Here is a 14,028-nt window from a genome sequence, read left to right on the forward strand (position 1 = left end):
AAAAACTTTTTGGTGTTCGGTCGAAGCAGGAATCGAACCCACAACCTTGTGTATGCAAGGCGGGCATGCTAACCATTGCACCACGTTGGCTCCCTATCTTAACCTAACATAATCCACGCCGTAAGTTGTAAAAAATAATAATTTAATTTTATTGGCGAGAGAACGTTCTAAAACAACGTATAACCTCAAAAATGTCAAGCTTTACGATAGATCAGTCATTTGGCAGATAGAAACACTAGGATTGTGCAATCCGGAAATATAATAACTCACCCTCGTGTGCGAAGGACCTTTATCGTAGGTCAGTAAATAGAATAAGCAAGCGCTCATTGAGTATAGGGAAAAGTTCATCATCGGTGGTAGCGTAATGAAGTGAATATTTAATTGAGATAGGATCAACAGACTTTCACTATAACTTAACCTATGAGTTTGTGTGTCTCTCCCTCTACCAAGTACAAAAGTACAAAAATCTCTATGGCCAATAACATGTCACAAATTAAGCCTATGAGAATTGACAACACTACAAATACAAGCTGTTGCCATGACCCAAGACCTTCCATAGTACCCCTAGAGTAGGGTATTGCAACATTATAGTTATAAAATAAACATAAAATAGATTGAGATAAATATCCGCGCCTAAGGTAAAATTACAATTATTTCCAAGAAACCTTCCAAGTATTGCAAGGCAAAGCTAGGCAGTGGACAAGTTGCATTTCAGCGCCAAGGAGGAGATTTGTTGCTGTGTATTGCTTAGAGAGTATACAACAGCATTGAATACAGTGTACATCTGCAACCAGCATCTCAAAAGGGAATGGCATCACTAACTAAGACATTTGATTTAATGCGATTATTGGGCAATTTAAACAATTTAATAATTTTATTAACAATAATTTCACCAAAAATCAAACACCACAATTTTGCCTATGCTGATGATATTGCCTCAAGTTCTAAATATGGACAATTAGCTAAAGATGGCAATAATGCAGCTTTTGGTTATACTCTTATCGAATTCCTCAAGGACTTGCAACATTTGCATAAATACGACAATGTTCTGGTGATGCATAATCAAAACACTACCATTGCAGAGATTTTCTATTCCAGCCTGAACATCAGCATCCCCACTATCAGTTCCAATGACATCAACACCTCAAGCAATGACGATGGCCATGTTGTTATGGATGAGGACGATGACGATACTCTGGCTATGGATGAAGCCTCTACTGATGGTAACATTACCTTTATCGATCACATTCTAAATGGAAAAGTTAATGGCCCAACAACACCACCACCACCACCATTGATATGGCCATCAACACCATTGCCGTCACTTCCATTTGTTGTAAACTTTATGAGGTATGTACAGGTGCCAGTTGTACAATTAAATGAATGGCAACACTTTTATCTTAAAAATCAAATGACGGATCATTTATTGGCCATTGTTCAGATTGATATAAATCGCTCGGGCATCCAAATCACCTTGGACCATCATACGGGCCTTCTACAAAAATTATCACTGAATTTGTGGCGAATGAAGGTGGCGAAAGTGTTGTTCCTGATGAACGCCCCATTGATGAAGAATGGTGAGATTATGGCAGAGTATAATGCCATAGCCCAAGGTGTTGTAGAGCAATTATTCCAGCATTGTTGGAGGCAGAAACTTTTGTATGTGGCCGCTCTAATGGCGGACTACCAGGTATGCTATGTTGTTGCTGTTTATATCTCATGTCATTACAACAGATATCATATTGCAAAAATTAATTAACACAATATAAAAAGTGTGTAAGTGTGTGTGTGTGTGTTTTTTAGTGATTAAAGAAGTCCATCCTTAATTGTGGCCTTAAGCCTCTTTTTGCACGATACATACCTATTAAGTGAAAAATAATAACACTTGTATTTTTCTAAATATTTTCATTAGTATGTGGTGATTTTTTAAAAGATGGAAAAACTTGTTTCTAAACTCATTCAATTTTGTTATTTATACTTGAAAGTTACAAAGTAACTGAACTAAAAGTAACCAAGAGCCTGCAAACAACACGCTGAATATTTGGATATTAGCTTTTCAAATTTTTGGTCAAAATATTATTTGTCAGAGGGTACTGATTTATAATCTGAGTCGATCTGTCCTAGATAGGCTTGCTAGGTGGCCGGGATTCGCCTGGATTGTCCCGGAATTTGGCCTCCGAATCCTTCACAAAATTTGCCAACAATCCCGGAATTTCAATTGCTCAAGGCATATGTCTCAATTTTTAGAGAAGAAAACGTTTTTAAAAATATTTTTGGTTTTGGATTTTCATACTTTTTATACCCACCACCATAGAATGGTGACGGGGTAAGTTTGTAATTCCGTTTGTAACACATCGAAATATCGATTTCCGACTATATATTCTTGATCAGGGAGAACTTCTAAGACGATATAACCATGTCCGTCCCTCTGGCTGTCTGTTGTAATCGCGCTACAGTCTTCAATAATGAAGCAATCGTGCTGAAATTTTGCACAAACTCGTCCTTTGTCTGCAGGCAGGTCAAATTCGAAGATGGGCTATATCGGTCCAGGTTTTGATATAGTCCCCATACAAACCGACCTCCCGATTTGGGGTCTTGGGCTTATAAAAACCGTAGTTTTATCGATTGTGCCTGCAATTTCACATCTAGAGGCATTTAAGGACCATAAAGAGGTGTGCCAAAAATGGTGAGTATCGGTCCATGTTTTGGTATAGCCCCCATATAGACCGATCTCCCGATTTCATTTCTTGGACTTATAGAAACCGTAGTTTTTATTGATTTCCGACTGTATATATATTCTTGATCAGGGAGAACTTCTAAGACGATATAACCATGTCCGTCCGTCTGTCTGTCTGTCTGGATGTCTGTTGTAATCGCGCTACAGTCTTCAATAATGAAGCAATCGTGCTGAAATTTTGCACAAACTCGTTTTTTGTCTGCAGGCAGGTCAAGTTCGAAGATGGGCTATATCGGTCCAGGTTTTGATGTAGTCCCCATACAAACCGACCTCCCGATTTGGGGTCTTGGGCTTATAAAAACCGTTGTTTTTATCCAATTTGCCTGCAATTTTAAATCTGGAGGTATTTTAGGACCACAAAGAGGTGTGCCAAAAATGGTGAGTATCTCCAGATTTTATTTGTTGGGCTTATAGAAACCGTAGTTTTTATCCAATTTGCACGAAATTTGAAATCTAGAATTAATTTACGACCATAAAGTGGTACACCGAAAACGGTGAGTATCGGCCAATGTTTTAGTAGCCCCCCATATAGACCGATCTCCCGATTTTACTTTTTGGCCTTGTAGAAACTGTAGTTGGTGTCCAATTTGCCTGAAATTGAAAATCTGGAGGTTTTTTTAGAACTATAAATAGGTGTGCAAGAAATGATTTTATTGTTTGAGATTTTAGAAACCGTAGTTTTTATCCAATTGTCCTGAAATTTAAATTATTATTTAAATTTAAATAATTATTTTATGATCATAAAGAGGTGTGCCGAAAACGGTGAGTATCGATCCATTTTTCAGTATAGCCCCCTTAAGATCGATCTCTCGATTTAACTCCTTGAGTTTCTAGAAACCGTAGTTTTTATCCGATTTGCCTGAAATTGTATTTTAGACTCACAAAAACGTGTATCGGATTTAGTTTTTATCGGTCCATATAGTGAAAATTGCTTGAAACTGAATGTAAAATTTCCATATTTTACTTCTCGTAATCATTTAACATAAATATTGGAGGTGAAAATCTACAGATTTTAGATTTCCAATGAAGATGCTATTTCATCATTTTTTTGCACACTTACAAGAGATGTTAATGATTCCTCTAAAACTCAAACAAAAATCTTTCTTATAAATCCAAAATCTGATATAGTCTTCATAGGTAAAATCGTTAAATTTATCTTGAAGTTGAACGGCTCTGCTTGTTAAATGTACGTTTGTCTGTCAGATTTGTTGCCATTTCATTCAATCTCATCACTAACAGAAACAAATCAAATGACTATTACTGCCTTTCGAATCATCAGCTGTCACTTGAGCAGTGAATGTAAAAAAATGTATTTTTACAAATTATAGTTATCAGTTCACGGTTAGTGCTCGGAGCCACCGTGGTGCAATGGTTTGCATGGCCGCCTTGCATACACAAGGTCGTGGGTTCGATTCCTGCTTCGATCGAACTCTAAACAATTTGTCAGCGGTGGATTATCCCACCTCAATAAAGCTGGTGACATTTCTGAGAGTTTCAATGCTTCTCTAAGTGGTTTCACTGCAATGTGGAACGCCGTTCGGACTCGGCTATAAAAACGAGGTCCCTTGAGCTTAACATGGAATAGGACAGCACTCAGTGATAATAGAGAAGTTCACCACTGTGGTATCACAGGCTCACTTAGACTATTCAGTCTAAGTGAGCCTGATGCATCGGGCTGCCACCTACCTAGTGCCCAACTCTATTCAAGTCTGTATTTCCTACCAATATTTCAAAATCGATCTTATCCCCATCACTAGCATAGACTCTTTATTCACACTATAACAATCGCCAACTGCCATACCCAAATTTCAAGAATCGCCACTACGAAAGAAGCAGCGATTGTCACTTCAGATCTAAATTTTTTTTGCCATAACCGAAAGTAATTGCCAGTAAAGTCTTTTAAAAAACAACTTCATATAAAATCATCGCAGCTATCTTGGGAGAAAGTTTCAGAGGTTCCAACATATTTAGGAATTTTAAAGTAGGCAGGCAGTAACGACTACGACATGGCGTTTATGCAAATTTACCTAAATAAATACCAAGTGATAAAATATGGGCAACAATTTTCGAAAAATGTGACAGTTTTTGCTTGTCGCGACAATGTACGGCGCAATGTCATGGATTTCGGCAACCATAGTCTAGGGACTTTTATTAGAATCAAAAAGTAAAGTAAAAGCTGTTTTCTTTCTTCCAAATTTTTTAAAAATCTCCGGCTACATCGATTATTTTTGCACATTCATATTTACAATATGTCGTTAATTTTAGAAAATCTTAAATAAAATAATATAGTAAATGCATCATGCACAATTTTATAATTTTTGTCGAATTGAAGAAATTCTATTAAAAATAATATTTTTTTAAGTCGAAAACCTTTGTTGTTAGTGCCTATTTCATTTAATATCATAATTTATTATGGTTTTAAATCCTTTAATAAATAAATAAAAAGATAATAATATTTTTTTCTGTTGTTTAAGAAAAAATCTCCTTAGCGCAATATGAAGTTCAAGATAGACACAATCTAGCAAACTTAACAGGTTGGCTGATAAGTCCCCGGTCTAACAAAGAAAAACATTTTTTTTTTGTCAAAATTCGTTTTTATTATTCAACAAAGTCCCCTTCAAGAGCGATACAACGATTATAACGACCTTCCAATTTTTTGATACCATTTTGGTGTACTCCTTCGGTTTTGCTTTAAAATAGGCCTCAGTTTCGGCGATCACCTCTTCATTGCAGCCAAATTTTTTCCCTGCGAGCATCCTTTTGAGGTCTGAGAACGGTGGGTGGGGAAGCAATTCGAAGCCAAATTCATGAGTTTTTGCCATCGTTCTCAATGACTTGTGGCACGGTGCGTTGTCTTGGTGGAACAACACTTTTTTCTTCTTCGTATGGGGCCATTTTGCCGCGATTTCGACCTTCAAACGCTCCAATAACGCCATATAATAGTCACGGTTGATGGTTTTTCCCTTCTCAAGATAATCGATAAAAATTATTCCATGCGCATCCCAAAAAACAAAGGGGATTACTTTGCCAACGAACTTTTGAGTCTTTCCACGCTTCGGAGACGGTTCACCGGTCGCTGTCCACTCAGCCGACTGTCGATTGGACTCAGGAGTGTAGTTATGGAGCCATGTTTCATCTATTGTCAAATATCGACGGAAAAACTCGGGTGTATTACGAGTTAACAGCTGCAAACACCGCTCAGAATCATCAACACCGCTCAGAATCATCAACATCATCAAATGTGAGCTCGCGCGGCACCCATTTTGCACAGAGCTTTCGCATATTCAAATATTGATGAATGATATGACCAACACGTTCCTTTGATATCTTTAAGGCCTCTGCTATCTCGATCAACTTCATTTTACGGCCATTCAAAATCATTTTGTGGATTTTTTTGATGTTTTCGTCGGTAACCACCTCTTTCGGTCGCCCACTGCGTTCAACGTCCTCCGTGCTCATTTGACCACGCTTGAATTTTGCATACCAATCAATTATTGTTGATTTCCCCGGGGCAGAGTCCGGCAACTCATTATCAAACCAAGTTTTTTCTTCCACCGTATTTTTTCCCTTCAGAAAACAGTATTTTATCAAAACACGAAATTCCTTTTTTTTCATATTTTTCACAATAACAAAAGTTGCTTCACAAAAGACGCTCTATCTCACAAACTAATTGACTTACAGACGTCAAATTTTGACACGAATCATTTGAAGGTTTGTACTATATAATATATGCATTTAATACTAGCGACGCCATCTATGTGTCAGACGGGGGACTTATCAGCCAACCTGTAATGAACACAATTTAAGTAAACTTCACCCATTTTAGGTAAATATGAAATATTTTCAAATTTAGTAAAATTGTGTACTTCATTTGTATACAACTTTTTTTTCATTTCTAGTTCACGTCATTAAAGTAAGCAACAAATTATTAAAATAATAAAAATTTTCTCACATTAAAATAAACTAACTCTCTTGAACTAAAATAAAGTTAAATCGGTTGTAGCTTTAATTTATACGTTAATCAAACTACACTAAAAGAAAAGATTACGTTCGAAAATCGTGAACGGACGGTAACAAAATGAAGGGTAAGCGTTTACGAAAAGTCACGGTTTCGTCCTCGGGCATTCATGATTTCATGAACGAAGGCAACGAAAAGTCTTAAAATATTCGCTAGACTTTCTTATGGCAACTTAGGCGGTGGTTCAATGCGCTAAGGCAACTGTTGACCATATGGAGCAGACAATCCAGGTTCGAGTCACGTTAGCGGAAATTTTTTGTTTTATAAATTCGTAACTATCACGTTTTCAGATTATGGACGTTGATTGGATGGCAAGTAGAGTTTCTACTTTACCTATGCCTTTTGTAATCCAAATTGGGGAAGACCTAGAATTAATTACTCTTAACTACATTAGACAATTTGCAAATAGTTACCCAAAACCGAGAACAAGTTCTATTTTCTGAACCAAAATATATGTCACTTCGAAGAAGAACATGGTCCTACTTGCCAATAGGGATTGGAAGAAATGTAGACAATAGTGTGATTGACTTTCTAAATTATATAATATAAACGAAAGGAGGGTATTTGAGCATTGAACTAGAAAATTTCAGGTTTAGAAATATATGTATCTGTAAACATGAGGAGATTAAGTCCCGATCCTTTTTTTCTGCCTAGCCTAATTCATATTTCTTTCAGGGTTTTCAACAGTGCTTGATAGTTTAAATATCGCTTTTCTCTTCTTGTTTCAGATAACTCGAAAAATATATCGCTATAATCCATTTCCCACTTTCAAAATGGAAACGATAGAAATGGCCGCAAAAGGTGAACATCAGGAACAAGTGTATCCCAAACGTTTAATGAATTTAATGGGCTATAAAATGAATGTAGTAATTGGAGGTTCTGATCCCCGTATTATAGCCTACGATGTGAATGGCAAACAATTTATCGGAGGATTCGCTGGCCACTTCGTTTGGGCTTTTGCCCAAAAATATAATTGCAACATTTACGAGCCCTTGCCTTTCAATCCCAACTCCCTATTGCCCAGCCAGGATATTGTGAGGGCCGTACGCAATGGCACTGTGGAATGGTCAGCAGCTTTAACATTTCCCGATATACCATTCGTTGGCTTCAGCTATCCATATGAAATGATCAACTGGTGTCTTATGATACCTGTAGAGGCTGACATACCAGGTTATAAATTTTTCACCTCTGTATTTAAGGGTGAAACGTACATTCTATTTGTTGGGAGTTTACTTCTATTATCCATGGCATTGAGTGCTGCTTTGTATGTCCATGGATATAGCCCAGATATTTTAGATATTGTATGCCATGATAATTGTTTGCGAGGTCTATTGGGACAATCCTTCACAGAATTACCTAAACCGCCCAAAATTGTTAGCGCCTTATATTTGCAAATATGCGTATTGGGTATATTACTCACCACAGCCTACAATGCTTATTTTTCCACCTATGTAACAAAATCGCCCAAGATGCCTACTCTAAATAATCTCGACGATATAATGGCATCGGGTTTGAAATCCATTGCCTGGACTCCAGAATATAATGAAATATTTACCAGAGCACCTGATATGAAAAAATACTCCACAATGTTTATTCTGGAAAATAATTATCAAAAATATTTACAATTACGAGAAACGTTTAACACTGACTATGGCTATGTTGTACCCACCACCAAATGGACTATTGTGCACGAGCAACAAAAGATATTCACCACTAATCTATTTCGCCAAAGCTCCAGTTTTTGCTTTTACAATAATATTCCCATGTGCTATCCGGTCCACGAGAATTCCCTATACATCGAATCTGTTTATCAACTTATTTTGGAGGTATATCAATCAGGTCTAATTTATATGTGGATGGAACATGGATTTATGGAATTGATAAAAGCTGGAAAATTAGAGTTTTCCGATTTGAGCAAAAAGAAGGAATTCCATGCTATGAAAGTTGATGATCTCAGGTACATTTTTATATTCCTGGCCATTATGTTAGTTGTTGTATTGGTGGTATTTTCTTTGGAATTAATGATTTTTTATCGTGCTAAAATTTTCAAGAAATTCATCAAATGTTTTGGGGGTATTATGAATAAGAATTTGAAGGTTAATGGGAGAGATGTGAATCATAAAAAATTTAATCAATTTAAGCCCCATAAATAGGTAATATGCATTTTCTTCTGAAGCATATTCGTTTTAAAAGGCAATGAAAGTTTAGAGGTTCACGCACTGCCTTTAGTTTTTAATATGATTATGTAAGAATGAATATTACAAATTCAACTAATATTTATAGAAATCTTATGAAAAATTGTATCTTCTGCTATCATCCTTAATAAAAATATATGCAGCTCATGTAAAATATTTTGCTTTATTTTAATTTGACAAAAAGGTATAGAATTTCAGCCAAATCGGAAATTAGGGTGTCTAGACGCCCAAGCCGTCAAATCGATCTCCTGAATCAATATGGAGGCTATATCGAAACATGTACCGCCAAACAGCATATTCGGCATACTTCTTTATGGATTTAAATACCTCTAAACTTAGAATTTCAGCCAAATCGGATAAAAATTTGAGTGCCAAGACGTCCAAGACATGAAATCGGGAGATTGGTCTACACACGCAAAGAAAAAAAAAACGTTTGGAAAACGTGTACCGAAAACGTTTTTCTTTTGTTAGAGTTTTTTGAATTGCTTCGAAAATTTTAAACTTTTATCACCAAAAATATTCGTTTGTTACAAAATTTTTATTTTTTCAATAAAAAAAGTTATTTTTGAAACAACAACACAGTCCATTTCGTTTATATCAAACACTGTTCTTTTCTGACTTTAGGTCTTTAATAAGACACATTTTACAGTTCAAAATTTAATATACTACAATGTAATGTTGAACATTTTTTCGGAATCTTCCGAACATATCTGGAATATATGTAAAAAAAAAAACAATTAAAAAAAAAAACTTTGGTCGAAGCAGGGATCGAACCCACGACCCTTGGCATGCAAGTCGGACGTAGCAACCACTGCTCCACGGTGCCAAACTAAATGTTTGTTTCTGTTAAATAAACTTTGTTTATTCGGTTCGTGGGCGCCGCAAGCTATGCTATATAAATATAACTTATATGGATATTTATCTATTGATGACCATAACAGGTACATAGCTCAGTGGTTAGTGTGTTGGCTTACAAAGTGCATGGTCCGCAGTTCGATTCTCCGTCCAGGCGAAAGGTAAAAAAAATTTAAAAATTTATAAATTCGTATAATTTCTTCTACATTGTTGGTATTACAGGAAAAGGTGTTAAGAACTAAAAAAAACCTCGTGGATGTGAGAAAGATGTGAGGGAAAATGCAATTAGCAAGAAAACAATGTTTTTTTTTTAGTTTGTCTTTATGAAATTGTTTTTTACATCCTGGAAAAGAATACACGTTTATCACAAACAGTATATACTTTTCTTCCAAATAAACTTCCTGACAGCGAAAAGCAAATTAGAAACGAACTTTGTTTGTCTAAAATTTCGTTTGGGAGGAAAGAATTATTTTTTTGCGTGCATGGACAACATATTCGGCACACGTTTTTTGTTGACCAAAAATAGTTCTAGATTTCCAATTTCTGACAAAACGGACAATTTCGGTGTCTAGATGCTCACGACCCCTGATTGGGATGTCGGTTTATATGGGGCTATATCAAAACCTGCACCGATATAGCCCATCTTCGAACTTGTACAGACAAAACACGAGTCTCTGCCAAATTTCAGGATGATCGCGTTATTATTGAATGCTGTAATGGAATGGCAAAGTTATTATACCCCCACCCAAAAAGCTGAACCAAAAGTACACGCAGAGAAGGAATATGATCACCTCAACCATGTTTCAAGAGCAAAATGTTATTTTTGGATGGTGACCATGTAACATTGAGGTTGCGGTTGAGGTTGAGGTTGCGTAATCTTTAATACCACGTAAATATTTTTTTCAGTGTACGTAAATATTTTTTTGACAAATTCAAGAAAACTTATTAGACATAATTAAATTTTTAACTTGTTGAAGAAAATTTTGTAGTTTGAAGGAAAAAAATTCAAAATTGCAAGAATGTCTTTAGTGCCGACGAACTTAAAGGTGGGCCCATTTGTAGTAAAATTTACAAATAAAAAAAAATTGAACTATTTTGTGAGACGTACGAATTAAGTAAATCTTTATGTTTCATTTTTGTATATTTTTCCCATTTTTGTGGTCATTTAACTAACGTACGCAAAAAAATTATTAGAGTAAAGGAAACTTTCTCCAAACTAAAATAAAGTTAAATTGGTTCATATGGGGGCTATACCTAAATACCTGACTCGGTTGCCACTCGAGTCGAAAATAAACTGCCAACATTTTAAGAAAATTCTACCAAGAATCTTATTTTGAAGTTTTCGATTAAAACTAAGTCTTTCAAAAAAATATTTTATTATTTAAATTCACTAACTTAAAATATTATACAAATATTAGGAGGAAAAAAGCACACCTAATTAGCCTTTAAATTGTAAATGCGTCGAAAAGTTAAAAGTTGACGCTTTTCGCTTGCACTAGAAAAGTGAAAAAAGAGAACTTACAATATGGTATCGTAGGAGACTTTGATAGTCTATAGCTGTAGAAAACTGACTTAATCTCATGAAGCTATTCTTTCTGAACATACTTATTATTCCAAATACATATTTCGGAAACAACAGAATAATTACAAATGGAATATTTTACTAAATCCAAAGTACTAAACATGATCGAAGCTGATAAATATATTGTCTTTGATACAGAAGGGCCAATAATGGCACAAGTTTTGGAGATTTTTCAGTCGATTTTGCTCATATTTTTATACCCCCTACCATCGGATGGAGGGTATATTAACTTTGTCATTCCGTTTGTAACACATCGAAATATTGCTCTATGACCCCATAAAGGATATATTTTCTGGGTCGTGGTGAAATTCTCAGTCGATCTAAGCATGTCCGTCCGTCTGTTGAAATCACGCTTACTTCCGAACCAAACAAGCTATCGACTTGAAACTTGGCACAAGTATTTGTTATTGATGTAGGTCGGATGGTATTGCAAATGGGTGATATCGGACCACTTTTACGCATGAACCCCATATAAACCGACGCTCAGATTTGGTTTGCGGAGCCTCTTGGAGGAGCAAAATTCATCCGATCCGGTTGAAATTTGGTATATGGTGTTAGTATATGGTCTCTACCAACCATGCAAAAATTGGTCCATATCGGTCCATATTTATATATAACCCCCATATAAACCGATTCCCAGATTTGGCTTGCGGAGCCTCTTGGAGGAGCAAAATTCATCCAATTCGGTTGAAATTTGGTACGTGGTGTTAGTATATGGTCTCTAACAACCATGCAAAAATTGGTTGTTAAACCGATTCCCTGATTTGACCTCCGAAACTCATCCGATCCGGTTGAAATTTGGTACGTGGTGAAATTTGGTACATTGCGCTAGTATATGGGCGCTAACAACCATGCCAAAATTGGTCCATATCAGTCTATAGTTATATATAGCCGATCCCCAAAAATAATCTACCAAAATTTTATTTCTATAGAACATTTTGTCAAAAGTTTCTTTCTATAGAAAATTTTGTCAAAATAAAATTTATTTTTGTAGAAATTTTTATCAAAATTTTATTTCTTTAGAAGATTTTGTCAAAATTTTATTTGTATAGAAAATTTTGTCAAAATTTTATTTCTATAGAAAATTTTGTCAAAATTTTATTTCTATAGAAAATTTGTCAAAATTTTATTTCTATAGAAAATTTTGTCGAAGTAAAATTTTATTTTTGTAGAAAATTTTATACTTGTTGTTTGTAAAACCATCCGACCACGTTTAGCTTTCTACTTTCATTTCTTCCACCATATTAAGTATTTCATATGAGATTGCAATAATTTGTCACAATTGACGACAATATCCAAATTGTAAGCAAGTCATTTAAGTGCATATCGGACGAAAAATATATGTATATGGGAGCTATATTTAAATCTAAATTTGACTGATATTTTGCATGTTTTCCGAGACTCACAAAATATTCCGATGTACGTAATTTGAAGAAGATCGGTTGATAAACACGCAGATCGGTGATAACTATATATGGCAGCTTTATCTAAATCTGCACCGATTTTTCCAAAATCAATAGCGATTGTCTTTAAGCGAAAATAATAAGACCTATGCCAATCGGACTTAAACTGCGAGCTGTACTTTGCACACAAAAATACATGAACAGGCGGGCATCGCTTAATCGACTCAGAATTTAGTTCTAAGACAATTGTTATACTGAACGATGGTCCTTCTTGGCGATAAATGCAAATGCACAAACTTTTTATAGCCTGTACTAGAGCAGTGGTGAAGGGTATAAACATTTTCGATGGGTAAATGGATGTACTGAGAGAAAGAGAAATGGATTTATAAAGAGTTTTTAATACATTTCTCAAGACTTCAAGATTTACATTCAAAGACAGCATTTGCAGACGCAAAAACAGCCTTCAGCTTACTAGCTCATCACTCTAAACCCGAACACTTCCTTATATTCTCCAAGTGATGACCCGCTCAAAGCATAAAATATGAATAATGCATAGCCCCAAGAGATTCGGAAGTATGATCATCTAATAACTGGGCTGTTTCACGCCTTAACCCCTGTTTTTAGTGTTCTATTTAAAGTGCCAACGAAATGGTGCTACCACACTACCATCTGCAGCTGTTAACAGGCAGCATTTATTCAATTCCAGCAACCTCCAACGGTTCTTCAAATTTGCTGCTGAACTTTGGATGTTTGGTGCTTTAAGCTACACTTCTCTACACTCGGGTTTAGGGATGCCATTTGAGGGTACTAAAGCCCATACTGGAATCTTTCGAGTTTATATTGTCATTATAAATACAATGTCTTAATATTTTAACCGTTTCCAATGAGATTCAATGAGATTAATATTAAGCGATTCCAATGAGATCGCATGACATGAACTATTCGACTTTATTAAAGGTTCACCTATGGAGCATGTAATGTGGGGTCTATCCGAATTCGAAAAAATCGTATTTTAGACATAAATCAAAAAATCACGATAGGAGTGTTTTTCAATAAGGCTATTCCCATATCAAAAATGGACGTGGAAAAATATATATAGCCTAGTGTAACCATACCCAGATACAATTATAGATATCACAAAGAAACTACTACGAGTAACATAATATACTTACACAGGACGTAAGATTAATTCTACTTTATTCTGTTATATTTTGATTTCCTCTGGTGAGTGTGCAAAA

The 14,028-nt window shown here is 35.5% G+C and overlaps 1 protein-coding gene across 1 annotated transcript; it reads left to right on the forward strand.

Moving 5' to 3' along the window:
* Positions 1 to 471: 471 nt before the first annotated feature.
* On the forward strand, positions 472 to 13,656 carry Ir94e (Ionotropic receptor 94e). The gene is made up of 4 exons (XM_075295565.1): positions 472 to 569; positions 943 to 1,690; positions 7,484 to 8,866; positions 13,429 to 13,656. Exons 1-4 carry the CDS (start codon positions 472 to 474, stop codon positions 13,654 to 13,656), a joined length of 2,457 nt encoding a protein of 818 aa, XP_075151680.1.
* The last annotated feature ends 372 nt before the right edge of the window (positions 13,657 to 14,028 follow it).

This window comes from Haematobia irritans, chromosome 1 (genome assembly GCF_050003625.1).
Source record: "Haematobia irritans isolate KBUSLIRL chromosome 1, ASM5000362v1, whole genome shotgun sequence".
NCBI lineage: Eukaryota > Metazoa > Arthropoda > Insecta > Diptera > Muscidae > Haematobia > Haematobia irritans.